Below are 23,866 nucleotides of genomic sequence, written 5' to 3' on the forward strand. Positions count from 1 at the left end.
ACCCACATCTATCTGCTTATGAATCTATAGGTTGGGAAGGATTCGAAGAGACCCCTTTCTGTTCCCTACTCGGCGTTAGCTGAGGTGACCAGAGATGGGACGATGTGTACCTGCACACATATCAGTGACGATGCCAGCAGTGACCTGAGGACCCATCTGCAGCTGTGGTCAGACAGCAGCCTGTTACTGCTCTGTGTGGCTGCTGTTCAATTGGGCGTCACCAAATGACTAGCTGGTCAGGTTCCCAGAACCAGCACCCCAAAGGAACACTCCAGAATTAGCACAGTACTTCCGGGTTTGGGGGTGGGTTCCTGTAATCCTAGCCCTTCCAAGACTGAGGTCAGAACCTTGCGTTTGAGAGTTTGAGTTTAAGGCCAGCCTGGGCACCACAGAAAGAGACCCTGTCTCACAAAACTGAAACAATCCCACAAAGAAGTTTCGAGGCCTTGGTTGAGCTCCCTGTGGCTGTGATAAAATACCTAAGGGAGGAAGGGTTTACTTTTAGTTCACAGCGCCAGGTCACTGTCCATCCACGGAAGTCAACAGCAGGAGCTTGAGGGCCGTATCACGTCCACAATCAAGAACAGCCAGCAATGCATGTGTGCTAGTCCAGCAATGCATGTGTGCTAGTGCTTAGCCAGCAATGCATGCATTCTAGAGCTCATCCAGCAATGCACATGTGCACTTCAGTCACCTCAGCTCCATTGTATGGATGGAGTTGCACCTTGAGAGAGCCCCTGAAGTTTTCACACGTCAGTAAGTGGAATCAGGCTTGGGGCCATAAAGTGATTGCGCTGTAAATATTTAATTACAGGATATGTAATGTATAATCTCTAAAGCACTGCCATGCTAAGGTACATTATTTATGACCTCGGTTGATCGTTCCTTTTTTTTGATACAAGAAAAGAAGACATCAGGCATCTGATTTATTTTATATAGTGAAGTATGAATTTATCCTGCTTTAAGGATCTGTGTAACAAATCAAACTGTCATAATGACCGGGAACATCTCACTTTGAATCTCCATGAAAATCTGTGTATTCCTATCCCTATACAGTGACCTTTCACCTGACCAAGCCTATATTTGCCTAGGACAACTTCAGGGGATCTGACATACGATGACACTGAGTTCTTTGGTCTCCCAAAGAGGGAGTGGTCTCCAAGTTTTGCACAAAGGGGTTTAGGGATTGTAATTACGAATTATGCTTCCACGTTAGTAGATCTGTTTTCCTTGGTGAATGTGTCATGTTTCTTGGATACCCCTCCTCACGCTGCATGCAGGCGTGTTTGCACGTGAAAGATGAGGTCACAACCTTACGTGAGCACGTGTTCCGCCGGTTTATTTTCCAGTTGAGTGTCACCGAAAGCCCCTGAATCACCTTAGCGAGCGCTTTGCCATACAATGAGGGGCAGTAATTGATTTAGCAAAGTTACCATTGTGCAATCAGGAAGCACAATCAAATCAGAATATTCCAGAAACAGAACAGGGCAAACCATGGTGCCTAGCAGAGTATAGGAATATCTTCTGAGAAACACAAAGATAGCTTCCCTGATGCTATTGTATCCTTTATGTCCGTGTTTGACTCACGCTGCTTTTCCCACTGAGCCAAACACCAGCCTCTATAGACCCTGGCTCACATTTCCCCCTTTGTCAGAGCTTGTAACATAGCCATTGTGCACAAGTACCAAATCTTCAGGAATAAAAAGTCACTCGGTTTTCTCTCTCCCTCGACAGCAGCGATTGCAAACTCATAAATATGATTCAGTTTGGCCTGAGGAATGATGAATGTATGCTCAAAGGACCAAGTGTTTAGACAGCCTCCGGGGAACTCACCCCAGAGCTGAGATTATCTCCCAGGCTTTTGCTCAGAGTCCCTCACTTCAACCCCCTCCTCCAAACTGTTCAGGGCCAAGTGGTGTCGTTTCCGGTTCATCTTTTCGTTATAAAACAGAAGCATTTGTATTGTCTTTAGTAGTGCACGTGCACGCATGCTCGTGGGGCAGGGGCGTGCACCTATGGGTACTAGTGCCTCAGCAGTTGAAGGTGTCGGATCCCGGGAGCTGGAGTTACAACCAGTTGTGAGCTGCCTGACGAGGGTGCTGGAATCGAACTCGGGACATCTGCAGGAGCAAGCACATGCTTTTAATAGCTGGGCCGTCTCTCCATTCCCTGTTCCGATCTGTCTGTGATGAACTACTTGGTTTGTTTCTCATTCTTCAGGGGAGTAAGAGGGTTGAGACGGGTCTCACTGTCACACAAGCTGACCTCAAATTAGTGGCAATCCTCTTGCCGCTGAGATGCCAAGCACACACCACCACACCTGACTAAAGTTTAGCCTTTATTCTGTTACTGCCTCTCCTGTCAGCCTTCATAAGACCCACTGACCTTCCTCCTGAGGGCCCTCAAGACCACAGTTTCCACTCCACTCATAAGCAATGAGAACTCTGGCTGGAGAGATGGCTCGGCCATTAAAGGCCATGAGAAGTCCGGCTCATTCTGTGTTGAAGGAAGGAAATGGGGTGGGGGATGGGGTGCAATGGTCAATAAAGTATGACTGTATTATTATAGTGTGAGCCTGGTTGAGTGGCTGTGAGCTGACCTGCACACACGGAGGGCCTCAAGAACTAACTGCTAAGAGGATAAAGAAGGGCCTGGCTTTGTAGAGGATGGAGAAATGAAGTGACTTGCCCAGGGTTACACTTCTAGATCTTTATAGCATCCTTGTAAGAATCCGCTCTTCTTGCTTGGCCCATTCTCATGATGCTATGTCTCTAGGTTTCAGTCTTTGGCATCAGCACTGAGAGATGATGAATGTTGATGCCTCTGGGGACCTGGCAGGCAGCTACCCCGTCTGCAAAGCAGGCTGTCCCTGGGGCCAGGCTGGGGTCTAACAAAGGGAGGTGTTTTAATTTCTCTTTCCTGATGTTAAGAAAACATTGCGTTCATTTGAAAAACATTCTCTTCAAGTTCTTGTAAGATTAGACTAGACAAAGCCTAGGATCACGTCAATTAGGCAGATAAGAATCTGAAAATGCACACTGTAAAGTACTTGTAGATAAATCTTGCGGCGTGTAAGTAACAAATAAATTAAGATGTTGTAGTGTACTCTCGTAAACCCAACATTCAGGAGGCTGAAGCCTGAGGGTCATGAGGCCTGCTTAGGGTACACAGTGAGACTGTATCTCAAAACAAAACAGTAATAAATGTCAGTTGTAGAAAACATAGATATCAATAGGGGCATTTAAATGTTCCATTAGCTTTCTCTGCTCCAAAGATTACAGTTGTTCATTAATTGTTTTTGCTAATTATGTATGTGTGTATGAGAGAGATAGAGATCGAGAGATTTCAATGTTGAGGTATCCTCTCCAGCTCCCACCTTGCTCTCCACACACCTTCAGTGGAATGATTCTCAATAGGGGAAATAGTGGGGCTGGGACACAGAGCTAGGAGCGTCAAGAGAAAGGGAAAGACACTGAAAGAGGCAGAGAGGATTTAGTTAACTTCAGGGCCACTTGGTCTCCATTCTAGAGCAGCTCTGAGCTTCTCTCCCTCACCTACTTCTTGTCTCTCTTGCTATGTGAGTCTGTTTATCTTGGTTAATTGTTCATGGACATTCAACAGATATCTAGTTGGCCCTGTCTAAGTTTGCAAGTTCAAATCTCAACAAGTGTAGGAGTCAGGGGAGGAGAAACAAGGAGCTCATAAATCTATCCTGGTGAGACTGGGTAACGGCAGGACCTGGGTTCTGCAGCCCTGAGGAACAATACTTCACTCAGAGCAAAGGAAAAGCAGAACCACAGAAAGTTTTTCCTGGCTGATGTCTACGGATCCCAGTGTCAGAGGGTAAGTTGGCCTTAGCAAGAAAAAGTGGGTGGGATATTTGAGTACATCTTATCAGATCCTGACCTGATTAAAACTGCAATATTTGAAGGCAGAGACTGGTCCTAAGCCTGACATGGACCAGAACTTGGAATATTCTGTTTGCCAAGCTATGGCCTAGTAGGTAAGACTCCTCGCCATTGGGTTTGTAACCTAGTTCCACATGAAAAGCTGCGGCTAGCACTGCATGTGCCCATGACCCCAGTGCTGTGGGGTCAGATGCTGGGGAATTACCATCAGCCTAGCTCCGGGTTGTGAGAAACCCTGGTTCAGAAGAACAAGGCAGAGTGGCCAGGCAGAATCCCTGACATCCTCTCTGGCCTCCCCCACAAGTATCAAGTGTACACCTACACACACACACACACACACACACATGCATATCACACACACATATACACACACACACACGTCCAATTAAAGATAAAGAAAAATAAAAGAAAAAAATCTCTGTTCAAGTAAGTAAAACAAAAATACAGTGTATTTCCCGTCTTGGAGATTTCAGTTACATACTGGTAATTAAAGGTGCAGGATAGTTCTGGTTTTCCATGATGGAGGCATGACGTCTACTGTCCCACGGGTAACAGCTAAACACTATTGACATTCAAAGAAAATAGTACGTTTATGTGAGTAGGGAGGAGGGGAGGTGTGTGCACGCCACCCTGCAGGCAGAGGTCAGAGGACAACTTTCTGGAGTTGGTTCTCTTCTTCCACCATGCTGACCCTGGGTGTCAGGCTCAGGTCACCAGGCTTGGCAGGAAGTGCCTTTACCTGCTGTGAGGTCACCACACACACATACATAAATAAGTGTATTTATATAAACCTCCATGCTGTAATCCAAGCACTTGAAAGATTGAGTTGGTGAATTATAAATTCAAGCCAGGCAGTGGTGGCACACGCCTTTAATCCCAGCACTCAGGAGGCAGAGGCAGGCGGATCTCTGTGAATTCGAGGCCAGCCTAGTCTACAGAGCTAGTTCCAGGACAGGCTCCAAATCTACCGAGAAACCCTGCCTTGGAAAACAAAACAACAACAATAACATAAACCAACAACAAACACTCCCTGAGGACTGGAAAAGAGGCAGAGAAGTTAAAAAAAAATAGAAAATGCTTCTAGGGGCTTACAGCACCAAAGGGTAATATCCCACTTGACCACAGAAGCTTGAAGTGGGGTGAGAATCTGTAAAGACAGTATTTGAAGGGGTCACTGAGTGCACATTTAGTTAAGAGAGCCTTTATAAGATCGCCTGACACAACCAGGACCTGGTTGTCCCTCTTTGGGACTAGAGAGCTGAAGGGACCAATCGCTGCTCAGTCCAAAACTGAAGATGCCTCAGAACAAGAGAGAGCGATGAAGCTGGACCTGACTCAGAGGACCCGGATGCCCCCTAAGGAGCTGTTGGTGCAAAGCCACATTCAAAAGCTGACAAGCCTCAGTCTGGGCTGTGCTGGCAGAAACACACCCACTCCAGGGCACTCACCTGAGTGCACATGAGCAAACTTTCTGTTCTGTACGGGGTCCTGGCCTACTGGAGGGTGCCCGTCATATTCAGAGTGAGTCTCCCCCATTCAGTTCACTGAGCCACAGGCCTGTGGGTCATCTCTGGTCATGCTCTCATAGACACACCCAGAAATGTGTCTGCCAGTTTCCTGTGCATCTCCCAATCCAAACTGACAAACCAAGATTGACATTGTAAGAAGAACTTTAAAATCTGTACCTAAACTCCACTTGGCCCTTATACAACATATATGTGAGGTAGGCGCTAAGCCACTCATCCAAAACTAAAATAAGAGATTTCACCCACTGCTTATTAAAGCAGCTTAGACTCTTTCGAAAAGCGGTCCTCAACCTTCCTAATGCTGCGACCCTTTAATCCAGGTCCTCATGTTGTGGTGACCCCCAACCATAAAATTATTTCATTGCTACTTCAGAACTGTAATTTTGCTACTTGCTGTTACCGATTGTAATGTAAGTATCTAATCTGCAACCCCAAAGGGTTGAAAAGCACTGTAACAGGACTTAGAACCTTTTCACGTTTATATTCAAGATTTTCAAAACACAAGGTAAACTGGTAGATAAGCTAAGATCTATGCGTCCACTATTAGTGGAAAGACAACCAATAGGAATCCATTTCAAAATGATCCAGGCATTGATGAAACCAGAGAAATAGCTCAGCTACTAAGAGCACACCCTGTTCTTGCGGAAGACCTCCTGGAAATAAACAGTAAACACGAAGTCTCCAGCCGGAAAGGAAATGACAAGAGACTTGGGACTCAGAAAAGGAGCTACGGCAGTGAGAGTAAAGACATGGGACTGGAGTTCAGCAGATTTTCTTCTAATCTCAGGCTTTCTAAATTTTATTCACTAGTATCGAGAATTATAATAGCTCATGGCCCCCATAAAGGCATACACATAATAAAAAATAAATATCTTTTGAAAAGTTACTATGAGCAGCTGTTTAACAAGCAGTACACTGGATAGACTTGATGTGGGCTTCCCCTCTATATGCTGTGAATACCACTGGTTAATAAAGAAACTGGTTTGGCCTGATAGGGTAGATAGGCAGGGAAAACTGAACTGAATGCTGGGAGAAAAGGAGGCAGAGTCAGAGAGAAACCATGGAGCTGCAGCCAGAGACAGACATGTTGAAACCTGGCTGGTAAGCCACAAGACTCATGGTAAAATATAAAAATAAGAGAGATGGGTTAATTCTAGATGTAAGAGTTAGCTAGCAATATGCTTAAGTAATTGGCCAAGCAGTGATTTAATTAATAATTTCTGTGTGATTATTTCGGAAGTCTGGGCAGCTAAGAAACAAACAAGCCGCTTCCTTACAACATAGATTCATTCGCTCGTTATTTTTTTTCCAGTTTATTTGCATGACCTGCATCACCCTTCCACAATGCTATGGGCTCCAACTTGGATTCTGTGAGGAAGGATGTGCCATGGGTTTGACAGTCTCAATACCTCTAGCATCATAGAAAGACTGGCATGCAAAGTATAGAGAAAAAGCTCACAGTATTTTCCATAAAAGAACTGAAAAAAAGGTAACCCAATTGAAAAACAACTAAAAAAAATATATTATGGGAAAGAAACTTGGAGCAAACAGATTATCCCAGCTACCCCAGAACAAATAGATCTAACGCACACACAGAAAGCTTGGAAGTAGGTTTTTATTGCTATATTAAAAGTCAAGAAAAATAGATACATGTATTCCCTACAAAATTATAAAATAATCAAGATAATACTTTTTCATCAATGTACTGAGATAAAAAGACAAATTTATAGATAGATTTATTTCCCACTGAAAGTGTTCAGGTAGCTCATGAATGGAGAACAGTCATTTTCCTCCTCTACATTCCTATCAGACCTAGACATTATGGTAGTGTCCTGTGGGAGTTCTCTTTAAAAAAAAAAAAAAAAAGATGAACATCTAAAGCTAAATATTCCATTACATTACAAGTAAAGTTGACATAATATGTGACTTCCTCCTTTGTATTTTTCATGTGCAGCCATGGTCAGTGAGTGTGTACTGGGGCTTCCAGCTCTGCAGGGAAGAAAACCTAATTAAAATGAGACCTACAATTTATGTTGTCCTTTAGAAAATAGAAACTCCTTGTCACCGGTCCTTAAAAAGTACACTTCAACCTATCACTCCATTCTAAGGTCCCAGACGCTATTTCCTAGGGCACGGATGCAAAGAAAACCACCCAGCCTAACGGGACGAAAGTGCCGTGGAGGCTGAGGTCTGTTTGACACCGGCACAGGGGAGCTGCACGCTTTTGATGACATTAATTCAATAAAGTATATTCATTTCGAGTTCTCACCAAGCCCTGGGAAAGAGAAGCCTTTCATGTTGATGTAGATCAGTGTTGAAATAAAGCTTTCTTTCCTGAAATTAGATTATGGGGTAAGCCAAGCCAGATAATCTCTGCAGAGGATATAAGCTATAATTATTTGGGGGGGGGGTTTCAATCAAAGTTTGGAATTGATACCCAAGCCTTTCTTCTCCCCTATTCTTTGCAGACTTTTTAATGTGATATTTTGGGGGGGGGGGAGACGCGGTAGGTAGGAAACATCAGCTTTTGAAAGATAAAGGTATAATTATCATCAGAATAAAGAGCCCATTAAAAGAAGAGTCTCAAATAGAAAGATCTTCTCGATATATTGTGCTATGCATCCTTTCATAAAAGCTGGAGAAGAAAGAGAAGAAGCGCCTATAATATTACCCTCACATTAGCCCACTTGAGAGCGGAGAAAGGGCCGAGATGAAGGGTGCTCGATGCATTGCAATACAGCTATTCTAGCGCCACGCAATTAGCGCTGCGCTGATAGCCTCTGTGGGCCTCTGTGGAAAGGATAGGGCACCATGATACTTGGGGCTCAGTTATGAGCCTCCCCTTCCCCCCTCCAGCATCACCCCGGGATTTTGACTCAGCTCTTATGTCAAGTCATCATTTAGCAAACTTCTCGGTGTAGGCATGCAATTACTCCTTCTTAGCACACATGTGAACTTTATTTGTTAATTGGACTTCTGAGATAGGTGCCATGTACCCCAGGATGGCCCCGAATTCCCCACCTAGCGGAAGACCCTGGGTCTGTCACTCGTGGTCCTTCTGAGGCTATTAACCGATTTTGAAAATAGAATTCATTAAATTAGAAGAAAGCAAAGATGCATCCAGGGAAATCTGAAGTGCTATGAAGTTTAAGAGCTCTGAAAGTTCTATCTGGGCTTTGGAAATAAGCATATCTTTGTTTTGTTTTGTCGAGACAGGGTTGCCCTCACTGTCCTAGACCTCACTCTGTAAACCATGCTGGCCTCGAACTCACAGAGATCCTGGCTCTACCTCCCGGGTGCTGGGTTAAAGGTGTGAGCCACCATGCCCGACTACGGAAATAGTCACATTGTGTAAAAGGATTTTCACTAAATAACAAACATGCTAACTGCATTTTTTTGCTGTAAACTACAATTTTTTTTTCTCCACATTAAAATTCTTGTGTTTGTTTTGTCCTTATTTTTTATTTAAGAGACAGAGCTGGGCTGTGTGGCTGGTGGCAAGTGCCTGTAATCCAGCATTTGGGAAGTGAAGGCAAGGAAGGCTGCACGCATGTTCAAGGTGACCTTGTCAGCTGCTCGAAGAGTGAGGCCAACTTGGGTTTCTAGCGAAACACAGGTTTCTCTATGCTGCCCAGGCTGGTTTCGAACTGAGCCTCAGATACCAGCCTCTCAAGCAGCTGGAACTAGAGGTTCACACATCCGTTCCCAAGTGTTACAACCAGAAAATACAGCGAAAGCAAAAAAAAAAAAATCAAAAAAATTTCCATGAAGAATTATTTCCTCAGTTACAACCTCAGGTTTCCCTCAGAGCTGAGAAAGAAATCTGGCCACTGAAAGATTATCATCACCTTTGAATCTCAGTTCTCGACTAGAACTCCAAATTCCACAAAAATCAGGAAAGAACCTGCCTATGGCCCTAGGGAAGGACAGCCCAGGATACAATTCTCTCCGACTCGGAAAGTCCTTCAGTGGCTGAGATCGTGCGGAACAAGAACTAAGAACTATAATGACTTAATCTTGAAGCTGAGTATCCTAGCCCACATCTTTCTGTCAGCAAGACTGATGCCCTGTTAAGATTAAAAGGACATGATGGCAGGCTCTGGCTTGTTGGCAGTGGCTGAGGTCCCGAGATCTAAGTCTAAGACTACACGGCGCCTTTCCCACCCTCTAAAGGGTCCCCTTGGAAGAGGACCAAGCGTAAGGCAGAGAGCGCCCTGTAACAACTCCACTAAGCGCCACTCGGGGACTTTATTCAGGGGCGGACCACGGAGCTGCCAAGTAGGATAAAAGCGAAAGGAGCATAGTGGAATGGTAGGATTGTGGGCAGAGGAACCAGACTGCCAGGGTTGGAATGCCGGCTCCATCGACTTAAGAGTTATGTGAAGTTGGGCCAAGTTACAACCTTTCCAAGCTTGGGATCTTTCGCCTAAAAAAACGGGGCCAGTAACAATACCTGCCTCACAAGGTCTGTCTGGAGACCCAAGGAGCTAATATTTGTAAAGTGCCCAGCAGGAGAGTGGCTGGCATGTTAGAGCCAGGGAAGCACTTTGGAAACTCGAGGGACAGTGCTCGTCACGTGCGCATGGATGCAAAGCGGTTCGTGCAGCGTGAGCTCAGGCGTGTTTGCATTGCAAGCGGTTCAGAAGCTGAGCCGTGAGGTGACCAGCTCCTGGGAGTCTAGGCGCTGTGGGCTGAGTGTAAGAAAATCTTTCAGGTCTAATCAGCGATCTCTTTAGCTGTCTTTGACCCAACATCTGCTCTGAAACGCCCTCAATATATACTCTCATGTCCAGGGCCCATGTGAACTCAAATTGGCTGGAGAGGGAACCGAGGTGGAAAGGGAACTAATTTTTCCTAAAACGCCATTCCTTGCAACATGTTTTACTCACAACAGCTGTGGCATAAGGGTTCAAACACCGTTCTAGGTACTTGTGATTGTTTTAAAAGTTAGGACTGGTTCTACCTTGTTCTGAAATCTCTGGGCTCCCAGAATTAATGAGGCATAGAGAGAGGCCAAGGGTGCTGTCTGCTCAGCAAACAAGCCCCGGGCAGGCACATCCAATGCTTGGGTCCTCAGGAATAAAGAAGAAACAATCACCACTTAAATTGATCAAGCCCTTTTACATTTGGTAAGGTTCGGCCTCATGATACAAACGCTCTCGGGAAATCCTCCCTGGTGACCATGAACCCAAGTCGCCCAAGGCTAGGCAGGAGAAGCGAACTGTAGGGCTGACTTCGGGAGAGAAAGGATGGCTGCATCTACATTTTACATGGTGGATCTCTGGCCCGCATCATCAAGGCCGAGGGTTCTCTTCCTGGCGGCTCCGTCGCTGCTCAACTCTGCATCCGCGGCGTCAGGGCTGCGGTCCGAGCTTATGGCTATGGCGCCTTCCAGTCCATCCGTGCCTCCACTTGGTTGAAGAAGGATAGAACCTGGTTCTCTGGGACGCTTCCATTGTGGCCTGGTGACAATCCAGAAGATGAGGGCTCCAAATACCACAATCAGAATGCCCAGTGTGTTTGTAAAAACACCCTCTGGCGGGAACGAATGGTACGAAGGGTCTTTCCTATGAAGAAAGAGAAAAGTGGACCCAGTTACAAGCAGGCACAAGGCAGACACAGAATTCACCTGCTCAGAAAGAACCATGGCACAGCTTCAACAGAAATGTCCTTACAGCATGACATTAAAGAGACATTTAGGTTATACTGTGAATACTTTAAAATTCCAAGTAAGAAAAAAATATTGTACCTGGGATACCTCATGTCACTTAAGAACTGGAAAATATACAAAAAAAGTATACATACTATAATTACAATTAACATAAAAATATGTACCCCCAAAAGATGAATGCACACTCTATAACCCCAATAATTCTGTTTTTAATGATAACTATACTATGTGTATAGGATAATAAATTATTTTTTTTTAATTTTAATATTAAAACGGCTACTTATGGAGCCAGAGAGATGGCTCAACAGTTAAGAGCATTACTGCTCTTCTAGAAGACCCAATTTGTTTCCCAGTACCCACATGGCATCTCACAACTGCCTGTAACTCCAGTTCCAGGGGATCTAATGCCCTCCTCTGGTCTCAGGGGTCACAGCAAGCATGCAGTAGACAGACACTCATGCAAGCCAAAAAATAAAAGTCTTTTAGAATAGCTATCTATATTATATTTCCCCAGTGAATAAATATTTAAAATTTCCTAGCTTAAGAATTAAGGGAGAGGAGACTCCAGACTTACAGGACGAAAAACAGCTTCTCTGTTATTCCCATGAGGACTGTTGCAATCACCGTTCCGAAGAGGAGAAGTCCGGAATACACATGTACGGGCATGATGGCTGCCCGGAGAGACGGCGGAGCCCATGGGAGCAGAAAGATCAAGACGCCTAGGACAAGCTGAACATCAGAGCACAGTGGTTACCACTTGACTTCAGTCTTAAATTACCCTTCATGGTGGTACTTGCCTATAGCCCCAGCGCTCCGGAGCCAGAGGCAGACCTATAGCCCCAGCGCTCCGGAGCCAGAGGCAGACCGAAGGGGCAGAAAACGAGGAGCAAATTTCTCTGTGCACAGTTCCAACATCCAACGGTAACACCTAGAATATGCCCCGTCTCAAGTACCCTTCTAGAAAATGTGTGCACATGCCTGTGTGTGCACACGAGCGTGTGCACCGGCCTCCGCTTCCCAAGTGCTAGGGCTGAGTGTGCCCAGTTTACACAGCTGATGTTTTTAAATGGGGCACCTCGCTTTTATTCAGTGACAGCGTGCCTTGGAGATAGACAGATATTTTTATTTCAACGTATTTGCCTAGTTTAGTTTGTTTAATAGTTAATTCTCTATTTTTAAGGATGTAGCAATTTGTTTACTAAGTATGAAGGGAAATATTTTTTTTTTCCTTCCCCCAAACCAAACTGAGGACACATAGCTCAGTCTGATGCCAGGCATGGTGTCATGACCTCTAATCCCAGTGCCTGGAGGCAGAGGCAGCCACATTGATGTGTGTCCAGACAAGCTCCAGTTCAGCCAGGCCTATAGAGAGAGACCTTGTCTCAAAAACCAAAACCAGAAAGAAGGAAATTGACAGTGTGTTTCATAAGGAAAAACCAAAAGCTGCCCAAGTTAATTTCCTCAGTAACTAAGTCTGCGGTGGGACGCTTCTTTACCGAGGCCAGTAAGATCCCTGCACATAATGATGACTGTTCCGACCCCACACTTCTGTTGTTTTGGCCCCCCCGCCTCCTGCCCATTAAGATTCTCCTCTCCCAGGACAGGCTCAATAGCTATGATGAAACCCTGCCTCAAAATAAATAAATATAAAAATTTAAAAAAAGAAAAATAAAAAAAGATTCTTCTCTCTTCAAGAAAATAAAGATGATGCAATTGCTATCAGATTATTGAATTTATTGAACTTAAAGGCACTGGTTTTTTTTTCCAAGGACTTATTTAGGATCTATACGTCTAATCAAAAAATAAAAAAATAAAAAAAGAAGGCTGGGAAGATCACTGGTATAATTGGTTGTCCAGAGCCCTGAGAACTTGGAGTCCATGCAGTTTGCACTGGTAACGAATAGCGAGCTTTGGAAGGGCCGTGAGCATATCTTATGTTCACTTGCTATCCCGATATCTGATTATGTTGAGAATGGCCCAGAGCATTCCTTCTTGGTCAAAATATTCCTGGAACTCCTTCAGTGATTGGTTCTACTAGTATCCAAAGGCAAACGTCCCGATGCCCACGGTGTGCTTCCCGCGTGGAAATATATTGTTCAGCTCAACGAAAGCTAGGAATTTTGTATGGTAGTTTTCTGAACCGCACCTTGGTGTCTTTTATTGAGACCTCCTAATGAAATGCATAGTTCTCATAGTCTAGTTTTTTGACCTTTTTTTACTCTAAGGTCCTCAATGTTATCTCACTTCTTTTGTGACTTATGATGTGTATGTGTTTCTTCGCTTTTCCAAGACAGTGTCTCACTATGTAGCGCTGGCTGTCCTAGAACTTGCTCTGTAGACAACGCTGGCCTCCGCCTGCCTCTGCCTCCTCCGAGTGCTGGGATTAAAAGTGTGCAGATATGGTCACCGAAAAGGCAGCTCTACTTCCGGCTCTGGCTGATATCATCCATCTCCCCACCTTTCTATCAGTTGCCCCTGGCAACATCCCAGCCTGGCTCAGCTCTCCTCACGACGAACCCTGGCTGCTAGGCCCGACGGAGTGATGGAGCCCAGGGAGGCCGCATCAGTGGAAACGCCTGGTGGAGAAAAGCTCAGCCCTGCTTGCTGTCAGCTTCTCCGACCAGACATCCGTCCACGCTGTCCTCCTCAACCCTCATTTCCTCTAGGCAAACCAGGAGCTGCTTCTGAGCTGTGTCCCAACCCAAGGACACAGTAACCCTTTCTTCAGTGACAGCGAAGTTCGTGTTGCATCTGAATTTCCAGCTGGCTTACAACCTGCCTCACGGAGACCTGCTCTTAGATGACTCTGTCTTTCCAGTCCTCACAAACCCTCCTTTTCTGGTGGCATCCTGTCAGCGTTTTTAGTTGTCCAAACTTCTCTAATGAAAAGCAGAAGAGAAAAAACAAAACCCACACAAATATTCCCCAAATCTCCAGACACCACCTTCGGCTCCCAGCGCTCTCAGCGACTGCCCACATTGTCCACATTCTTCCTACTCCACTCACCCAGAGGGCCTGGCAGAGGTTTTCTGCTTCCTCTTCAATCCACTACCACCTTGCTTCTGCCCTCCAAGGTCATCTCTGACTTGCCACCACCAATCCTGAGCGACCGTTTCCAAGTCATGTCTGCAGATCTTCCCTGGAGCATCAGACATCCCTCAAGTCCTGGAGGGCCCCCCCACGGTCCCCTTCTCATCCACCCAGTGGCTCTCATTCTTTCTATCAAGTTCTTCCCAAGCCTGGTGTCTAAATTTCACATCTGAAATAACTGGGATCTACCCACTGTCCTTCACTGCCACCATCACCCTTGTATGCCAACGAATCTCTCCTCCGAACCGCAGAACACCTTCTACTAGACTTCCTGTATTGATGTCTCTACATCTGCCAGTTCGCGTTCTTCCTCTTCCTCAAACACAACAAACTCCTTCCACAGGCTAGAAGATGCTCTGAGCTTCCAACTCCAGGATTGTGGCTCCAGTTCTCATATGGAACCCCCTATGTCTCTTTATCATCAGAGTACTCTCCCAGAACACTCGGAACCCACCATCTCCCAATACACAGCTACCTGCCTCTTCCTGTAGACATCACAAAGGCAGAGGACATGTCTCTGGGGTCCCTGTTTGTTTTGTGGAATGATGTACGTGCCTGCTTAGGAAGGCACTTTGCTGTAACAGATATTACACTCTGCTAAATATATGAATTTCCCTGACATAAAGTGCATGTTCTTGACAATGAAGATACCATGACGCCTAGTAAAAATAAAAGCTACCATTTTCGATCACAAGGAACCCTACCACACATTTATACTCTAGTGACAACAGCTAACACATCATTTCAATCTGCTCTGCCCAGGGTTGAGCCTTTTCCAGCATAACTTGGTTTTTATTCCTATGATTTTATGAAGGACCATGAGCCTTGCTATTGTAGGTGAGAAGTTAATGGAACTCATTTAAAGTCAGCATCTACCAAATGTAAGGACCGTGTCAAACAGGACTCACTAGGAATTCAGCTGCAGTATTTGAGAAGCAGAGGCAGGCGGATCTCTATGAGTTAGCCCAGTCTAACCAGGGCTACACAATGACACCCTGCCTAAAAAAATTAACACCCAAATAAATAATAATAATAATAAAACAACCAAACAAGAAACAAATAAACAAACAGAGGTCTCCCTAACTGCAAATCCTATGTTTGTAAACATCACAAGTCCCTTGTGTGTGAACAAGGAAGAAGCTACCAGCCAATGTCCCTTCCTCCAAACAAAACCAAGAAGTGTTGTGAAACCAAATTTCTGAGAAGTCCAGAGAATGCAGAGGCAAAAGAGAACACAAATCCAGCTATTTCCGATCTCACCGAATGTCCAGATGATCAAATGCATTTTTAGTTCACCGTTGAAAATTTTAATCCACTGATGCCACTGGTTATACTAACGGATTAAAGAAGAGAATGATGTTTATCTCAACAGAGAAAAAACATGCAATAAAGTCCCAGAGTCAGTCCTGATATACAAAGAGCAATGAAAGCTTATTCTTATAAAACAGTGAGAGGAGCTAGAAACTGTCAGTAAGCTGCCAGAAACACCCTTTCCCAAACAGGAGTCAAGGATTCTTATCTCTTATTCCACACACTTCTACACACTTCCCCAGCTCCTCCTGGACAGTCTGGGATGCAGAGACAAGAGCAGGTGACAAGGCTGTCATTGCAGATAGATGACAAGGGCAGAGACGAGTCAGGGGAAGATGCAGTGAAAATAATCCATATGGAGAAAAAGGAAGGGGGTACAAAACCCCAGCACCCCCTAAAACAGATTCCAGATGAGTTCAGCATGTAGGTGTTATTAATATTCTTAAAAGAGAGTGGAGGGTGGTAGTGCATGTCAGTAAACTCAGCACTTGGAGGCTAAGGCAGCAAGTTGGCTGAGTTCAAGACCAACCTGGGCTACCTGATAAGATTCTCTCAGGAAACAAAACAAAACAAACCAACAAAAACAGAGAAAGGAAGAAAGGGGAATGTTTTGCTCCAAGTAGTTAGGGTGGGGAAGGTGGAGACTTCATAATGAAGTCATAGAAAGAGAACAAAATTGAAAAACTGTAACTTTGGATGAAATGATTCGCTTGGCTGCATTACAACCAAGAGTTTCTGGAGAGAGAAAGATAGAGAGAGAAAGTGCAGGATTCAAATTGGAAGAAAATACAGAAACACATCTCAATAAAAAGGAAGTTGATTCAGAATTCCTGTAAGTCCTTAAAGAAATACAAACCTATTTTTATGTACCAAAGAAGCAAACCAGGTACTAGAAAATGAGTAAGTATTAGAACCACAAAAAAAAATCTTTTTAAAATTTATTTAAAAATCTAAAGTATTCAAGTGTGTGTGTGTAGCTGTGCCTTGGTGCGGGGTATGGAGGTCAGAGGACAGCTTGTGAGAGTCACTTCTCCCCTTCCACCTGTGGGTCCTTGGAATCAAACTCAGTCGTCGGTCTTAGCATAATGTACTTTTACCCGCTGAGCGTCTCACAGGCCTAAAGGCATCTTTTTTTTACTCACTGGTTTGTTAGAAATGAGGAGTTTGAAGAGGAGGTGAAGAGGGTTCTGAGTCTGAGACCAAACTGAACTACATAGTGGGATCCTGTCTCCAAAACATGGAGGTTAGGGGCTGGAGACAGAGCTCAGTTGGTGGAGTGCTTGCCTAGGGGGTTGATTAGTCTTCAACCTGACACAAATTAGCGTCATCTGGAAAGGCAAACCCTCACTTGAGGAATTGCTGCCATCAGATTGCCTACAAGCAATTGGGAGGGGAATTTTCTTGATTAATGATTGATGTGGGAAGGCCCCGCCCTCTGTATTTATACTACCTCTGGGCAGGAGAGCTTGGGCATAGAAGAGAACAAGCTGACGGGGGCTGAGAGATGATGCCGTGGTTAGGAGCACTGGCTGCTCTTCCAGATGGACCCAGGTTCAATTCCCAGCACCCACATGGCAGCTTACAACTGTCTTTAACTCCAGTTCCAGGGGATCTGACACCCTCACGCAGACACACATGCAGGCAAAACACCAATGTGTGTCAAATAAAAACATGTAAATTAAATTTTTTTAAAAAAAGCAAGCCGAGCAAACCAAGGACAGAAAACAGTAAGCAGTGTACCACGATGGTCTCTGAGTCAGCTGCTGCCTCCAAGTCTCTGTTTTAAGGCCCACCCTGACCTCCCTCGATAATAAACAGACAGTAACCTGTGAGATGTCATAAAGCTCTTTCTTCCCCAACTTGGTTTTGCTCAGTGTTTTGTCGCAACAGAAAATCAAGCTGGCTACCTCGCAAGCACAAAGACCTGGGTTGTTTCCCAGTACCACAAGAATGGGGTGCGGCGGAACACACCTTGGGTTCCTAACACTTGAGAGGTGGTGGCAGCGGAATCAGAAGTTAGATCAGCCTTGGCCGCATGGTAAGGTGGAGGTCAGCTTGGTCCCATGAGACCCAGTTACGAGCAAACACAGACAGTAGCTAACAGAAACAATACTGTTGAGTTAGTTGCCCTAAAAAAGTTGTGGGCTGGAGAAGTGGCTCGCTGGGTGGCTAAGAACTCTTGCACAGAGCCTGTTTGGTCCCCAGCACCCACATGGTGACTCACAGCCATCCAGAACTCCAGTTCAGGAACTGATGCCCCTTTCTGACCACCAAGGGCAGCAGGCATGCTCACCGTGCACATATACGTGTGCTGGCAAAACACTCGGATATGCAAAATTAAAAAAAATTTCAAATCAAAAATCAAGTAAAAACTGCACTTTAATTTGGAACACAGTATAAAATATTTTTGAGAGTTGAGCTAAAGTGGTCATGGACGTAGTAGCTCCTTTTCTGTTGATGTCATAAAGTGCAATGAACAAAGTAACTCATGTAGTTTTGGCTGAGTGTTCCAGAAGGATAAGAGTTCAGTCCATCACGATGGGTAGGCAAAGCAGGGAAGGACAGGAATGGTGGCAGGGACAGCTGAAGGACTGCACCAAGCAGCAGGGAGACTGAGCTAGACATGGTGGGAAGCCTTTCATCTCAAAGCCTGTCCCCAGTGACGTACTTCCTCCAGCAAGGCTGTGCACCACCCAAACCTCTCCCCAAAGTGCCACCAGCTGGGGCGGGGGGGGGGGGGGGGCAAGTGTTCAAATGCCCAAGACTGTGGGAGCCACTTCTCATCCGCTCTACCACAATGAACAACACATTTATTACTGTGTGTTAATCCACTGATTCACAGAATGTGGTAAAAGTATAAAGCAAAATCAGAAAGCGAGGAAAAGAAGACTCCAGGAACCTGGGGACTTCTAGGCAGAGGAGCAGCTCCAAATGTATGATCAAGACTAGGTGGGTAGGGCTGGAGAGATGGCTCAGTGGTTAAGAGCACTGCCTGCTCTGGTCCTGAGTTCAATTCCCAGCAACCACATGGTGGCTCACAACCATCTGTAATGAGGTCTGGCGCCCTCTTCTGGCCTGCAGGTATACAGACAGAACATTGTATACATAATAAAAAAAAAAAAAAAGACTAGGTGGGTAGAGGGAAGAGGGGGCCCTGTTTTTGGAACTAGATAGGCTGTGAAACCACAGAAGTACCTATAATTATAGTGATTCATAACTTCTATACACACACGCATATGTGTACAAACTTGAGATTGTTTGATTTTAATGTCCTAGAGGCTAAATCTCACAGGGAGTCAAGAATCCTGGGCTTGGATTGTTCACAGCCCGTCAGTCTGTTGCAGGTATAACTGTTTGCCATCTTCTAGTTTGTTAATCAAACAACCCAGACACCAACTGTTTGGCAGGCAAACCCTGATTTTACAGTGCTGAACTCAAGCCCAGCAGAACATTTAATCTTAAAAATCTTTCTTCCTCTTCATCCTCTGAGCTAGCATTGTTCCTTGCATTGAACTGGAGGAGCACAAACTGACCTCATAAAGTACAATGACATCGTGCCGGAGGAGGGCGCGCTGCAATGTGGCTAAGACTAACGCGGTGGCTCTTGGAGACTGAGGTATCTTGTCCTCCCCATAGTGGCCGCAGGGACCAGTATTCACGGTGATGCTGTCTCCGCCAGGAAGTAAAAAGTGATTTCTCATTTCTGCGGATTTCACCTAGTGACCTCACGCACGCAGGCTAACGATCTGCCACCGGACAGCATCCCAGCCCTCTTTTATTTTCCATGTTGAAACAATGTCTTACTAAGTTACCAGGACTAGCTTTGAACTAGTGATCCTCCTGCCTCAGCATCCTGAGTACCTGGGAGTTACAGGTCCAGGCTCCGTTTTTTGGCTTGCGTTTGTTTTGTTTTGCTTTGCTTTGTTCCCTGCTGAGCTGGCCTCTTTTACTCCTTCGGTAAGCTCGTCGAGCCATGCCGCCCTTCTGCCAGTGAAACGGGTAAGATCCCACGCAGACGCAGCTCCACGCAGACCCAGCACGGCTCCGAGCGCGGTCCTTCCCCTTTGCTGCAACTCAGAACACAGTTTGGATTCTGGCGTTCCGCATTCCGGGCTCACAAGTGCTTTCTGCTGCACCAGTTGGCTGAAGAGTTAGACAACGGACTTAGCTTTCTAGTGGCTTCTTACCAGCAGGCTCCAGTTCTTCTAGGAATACAGCGGAATGGGTCGGCTTAACCGTGAGAAACCAAGATGCAGTCTCTCAGAACAGCTCAATCACACGGGTAAGCACGTGCTACAATGCACACGGGTGGTCTGAGGACAACTCACGGGAGTCAGTTCTCTCTAGCATGTAGGCCCAAGGGATCCAACTTAGCATGTCGAGCTTGGTAGCAAGCATCTGTACCCGCTGAGCTGTCTGAGTGGCCCCAAGTCTTTCCTATTTGGTTGATTTTTTATTATTAATGTTTGGCGTTTTTAATTTTTTTTTCTTTTTCAAGACAGGGTTTCTCTGTGGCTTTGGAGCCCATCGTTGCTTACCCGTTGACACAGGACATGCAGTTATTCCCACAACGCTTGAGTCTTTTCTGTTTACTTTGATGCCTTATGTCACCTACATTTAAAACAAACTATGTAGTAAATATGCATTTTCACCCTATATGACTTTTGGATTTTTTACCAATCTTCTGACCTCCCCTATCTTACACCACACAGACTATACACATTTTTTTTTCTCTTTTCCTTGTCTTGTTTTTTGCATTTAGGTCCTTGTTGTATGAGGTTTTACTCTTTTGGCTCTTTAGAGTCCATCACCCAGTTCAAATAAATAGCACACAGAGGCTTATTCTTAGTTATGAATGCCCGGCCTTAGCTTGGCTTGTTCCTTGTCAGTTTTTCTTAAATTATTCCAACTACCTTTTGCCTCTGGGCTTTTTTTTTTTTTTTTTTTTAACCTTTCTCTTGCTTCTGTTTATCTTACTTTCTCTCTTACTCCATAACTGGCCAGGTGGCTGGGTGGCTGGTGGCCGGGTGGCTGGGTGGCCGGGTGGCTGGGTGGCCGGGTGGCTGGGTGGCCAGGTGGCTGGGTGGCTGGGTGGCCGGGTGGCCGGGTGGCTGGGTGGCTGGGTGGCCGGCCCCTGACGTCCCCCTCTCCTTGTTCTTTCATTGCTCCAACTTTCCCTCCCTGCCCAGATTTCTCCTTCTATTTATTCTCTCTTCCTGCCAGCCCCATCCATCCTTTCTCCTGCCTTGCTATTGGCCATTTAGCTCTTTATTAGACTATCAGGTGTTTTAGACAGGCAAAGAATCACAGCTTCACAGAGTTAAACAAATGCAGCATAAACAAAAGCAACACACCTTAAAATAATATTCCCCAACAGATCCTTAATCTAGGTTTTTTCCTATTGTGTGATATGGTATGTTTGGATTTCTTAAATGCATAGACTCTGTTAAATAAGTGTTATTATAACATGAAAAAGTTCTTCTGCATACTTGGTCTTTCCTAGCCTCTCTGGTCCTTCTGTGTTTGTTTTGTTTGCAGATAACTCACTTGAAACAAGGAAGGTGTCCCTTCATCTCTTCCTTAAAAGTTTCTTGGTTATTTTCGATATGTATTCTTCTACATAACAATTTCTACGATTCTCATACATTGAAAATTATGTTAAACATAGATATTTTTGAAGGAGGAAAAACTTCTATATTAATTTTTCTCTTTGAGTAACATGGTATCTCTCTGATATATTTGTGGTGGTTTGAATGGAAATGGCCCCATGACTCATAGGGAAAGGCACTGTTGGGAGTTGTGACCTCTGTTGGAGTGGGCATGGCCTTGCTGGAGGAAGCATGTCACTGTAGGTGGGTTTTGAGTCTCAAAAGCTTAAGCCAGACCCAGTGATCTGAGGGAGGTTCTGTTATCCAACTAGAGCTATTTTCCTTATTGATTGAAAAGATTACAGTGGGTGCAGAAAGCCTGGCTCCTTTCCATTTCCATCCCATAACTCCAGGATGGCTAACAGATCTAAAGAACCAAGAGTGTCTCAAGAGATGAACCATTATTTAATGACAACACCTCATGATTCAAGGTTTTGAAAGGACATATATTCATTTAGAAGAAAAATTGCCAATGTCTGTTAAGTGGCTCTGCTTTTTAAAGGATAAGGATATTTTAGGATAAGCTTTAGGGTGGTATGTGCCCATTCTAGTGTCTCACTCTGTAGTCACAGAAAAATGAAGTTCACAATGATATCCCAACCAGGAAGCTGAATATGCATCCTGCTAGCTAACAAGGAAGGACGATAAATCAATACCACTTGCCAAGATTTTTCAACAAAGTGGCGAAGACCCAAAAGACGCAGAACATTAGCTTTTTACCCTGTGACATGAAACTGCTGAGTATCACATGCCATTAAATTTCACTTCAGTACAATGTTTTCAGAAAACATACGTTTAACAATACATGAAAAGAGTAAATAAAAAATGAAATCTTACTAACGGTTAAAAAAATATCAGTGTTATCACTTAGAAAAGGTTAACCTAAAAATGCAGCGGAGAATGCCGTAAAGAAACACATAACTCCACCTAGGCTAGCTGATTCAGACATGGAAGTGAAGTCTGGGTGATGCTGGTCTAGATGTCAGGAGATGGAGACGTCCCCACCTCTCATTCTCTCATTACAGATGGTTGTGAGTCACTATGTGGTTGCGGGGAATTGAACTCAAGACCTTTGGAAGAGCAGGCAATGCTCTTAACTGCTGAGCCACTGACTTCCCTACCCTACGGGTGTCAAAAAGATAAATCATACATCTGAGTTCCTAGGCTGTGAATTCTGAGGTTCATTGCCCCCTCGGGGTAAGGGTTATTCTGGACACAGATGAAAGAGTAAGTTTAGAAAACATCAACAGTCTCCGGGCTGTTTTTCTCTTTGTTTATACAAACAGCAAGACACTGACCTGCAGGACGTAGAGTATGACGGCGGTCAGCCCAACCCAGCTGTGCAGACTGTACATATGGGGGATGCTTCGGACATTGTGGTAATCAAACACGGCCACGACAGAGATGATGACGAGGATGGCGGCCACGGCATTTAACCCCGCGTGGATGGATTTCATCAGGAACTTGCTGCACTTCCAGGTCCATGGCAATCTGTACACGATGATGGCTAAGGAAGCAAAGTGTTTTAGAAATTAACACAAAGCAAACCATTTGACCCGCTGGACAGTTTCTTTTCAGGGGCTTTTCCCTTGGTTTCTGCTTCTCCCAGCCTCCCCTTCTCTCTGCACCCCTTCTCAGTCTCCCATGCCATGTCACTCCTGAGTGTATGCCCCAAAGAAACAGATGCATCCATTCCCCAACACACACCAATGTTAGCCCATCATTTATAGTAGCCCAAATGTCTGTCACCAATACATGGGATAGTAAGAGATCCGTAATGTGGGATGCCCTTCTGTATGTGTGTTGCTTCTATTGGTTGATGAATAAAGTTGTTTAGGCCAATGGCTTAGCCAGGTGGGAAATCCAAACAGAGAGAGAGAGAGAGAGAGAGAGAGAGAGAGAGAGAGAGAGAGAGAGAGAGAGAGAGAAGGCAGAGTCAAGAAGACACCATGTAGCTGCCAAAGAAAAAAGATGCCAGAACATTACCAGTTAGCCACAGCCTCCGATGATACATAGATTAATAGAAATGGGTCAGTTTCAGATGTAAGAGCTAGCTAGGAATCCACGTAAGTCAATGCCCAAACAGAGTTGTAATTACTATAGTTTCTGTGTGGTTATTCGGGTCTGGGCATCTGGGAACAGAAAGTGCAATCTCCATTTATAGATCCACACTGCGGAATGACACACACTGAAGACAGTGAATCGCTTTATGTATACTTCTCAGCATATATACTAAAATCCAGCAAAAAGCCTTAAAATATTTTAAGTGTCCACATTAACCAGCACATAATTAACCTTTCGTTAATTCGTCACGAAGACAACAGAGTGCCCCTCTCCGCCTATCCGATCCATGTCAGGAAGATTCTGTTTGGAAACGTGCGACAGATTGAAAATTCTGAAGACCGCTTCCGTGGAAGATGAGCCCAACTCCATCAGTCGTGGGCCACGTACTTTCTCCATTCCAGGGAGTAAGGAAAAGGAACCTGACACCATCAAAAGGCAGTATGATTTGGATATATTAAAATGTCTTAGGTTGGGAAGATGGCTCATGGTTAAGAGTATTTACCGCTCTTGCAGCGGGCTCAGCTTCAGTTCCCAGCACCCACATGGTGGCTCACAACCGTCTGTAATGCTCGGTTTAGTGGATCTGACACCCTCTTCTGACCTCCTTGCGTAACAGCTATGTATATGGTACATATACATATATACACA

The 23,866-nt window shown here is 45.0% G+C and overlaps 1 protein-coding gene and 1 long non-coding RNA gene across 3 annotated transcripts in view; one reads left to right on the forward strand and one right to left on the reverse strand.

Annotated features, from left to right (window-relative positions):
* LOC126488601 (uncharacterized) overlaps nt 1–20,162 on the forward strand; it is a 67,455-nt gene extending 47,293 nt beyond the window's left edge. Inside the window, exons 4-5 of one of the 2 annotated variants that reach the window (XR_007588756.1) lie at nt 19,001–19,788; nt 20,005–20,162. This is a non-coding gene — a long non-coding RNA (uncharacterized lncRNA). Of the gene's footprint in view, nt 1–19,000 lie in introns of both variants that reach the window. The other variant, XR_007588754.1, reaches the window with a different exon arrangement.
* Cybrd1 (cytochrome b reductase 1) overlaps nt 7,036–23,866 on the reverse strand; it is a 31,036-nt gene continuing 14,205 nt past the window's right edge. The window contains exons 2-4 of the mRNA XM_050122171.1: nt 22,453–22,661; nt 11,680–11,834; nt 7,036–11,001 (exon numbers count right to left, since the gene is read on the reverse strand). Coding sequence (XP_049978128.1) covers nt 10,701–11,001; nt 11,680–11,834; nt 22,453–22,661 — 665 coding nt within the window. The 3' untranslated portion in view covers nt 7,036–10,700. The remainder of the gene's footprint in view (nt 11,002–11,679; nt 11,835–22,452; nt 22,662–23,866) is intronic.

This window comes from Alexandromys fortis, unplaced genomic scaffold, assembly GCF_014885135.2.
Source record: "Alexandromys fortis isolate MF-2015 unplaced genomic scaffold, M_Fortis_MF-2015_v1.1 scaffold_8_9099976_23576923, whole genome shotgun sequence".
In the NCBI taxonomy this organism is placed as follows: Eukaryota; Metazoa; Chordata; class Mammalia; order Rodentia; family Cricetidae; genus Alexandromys; species Alexandromys fortis.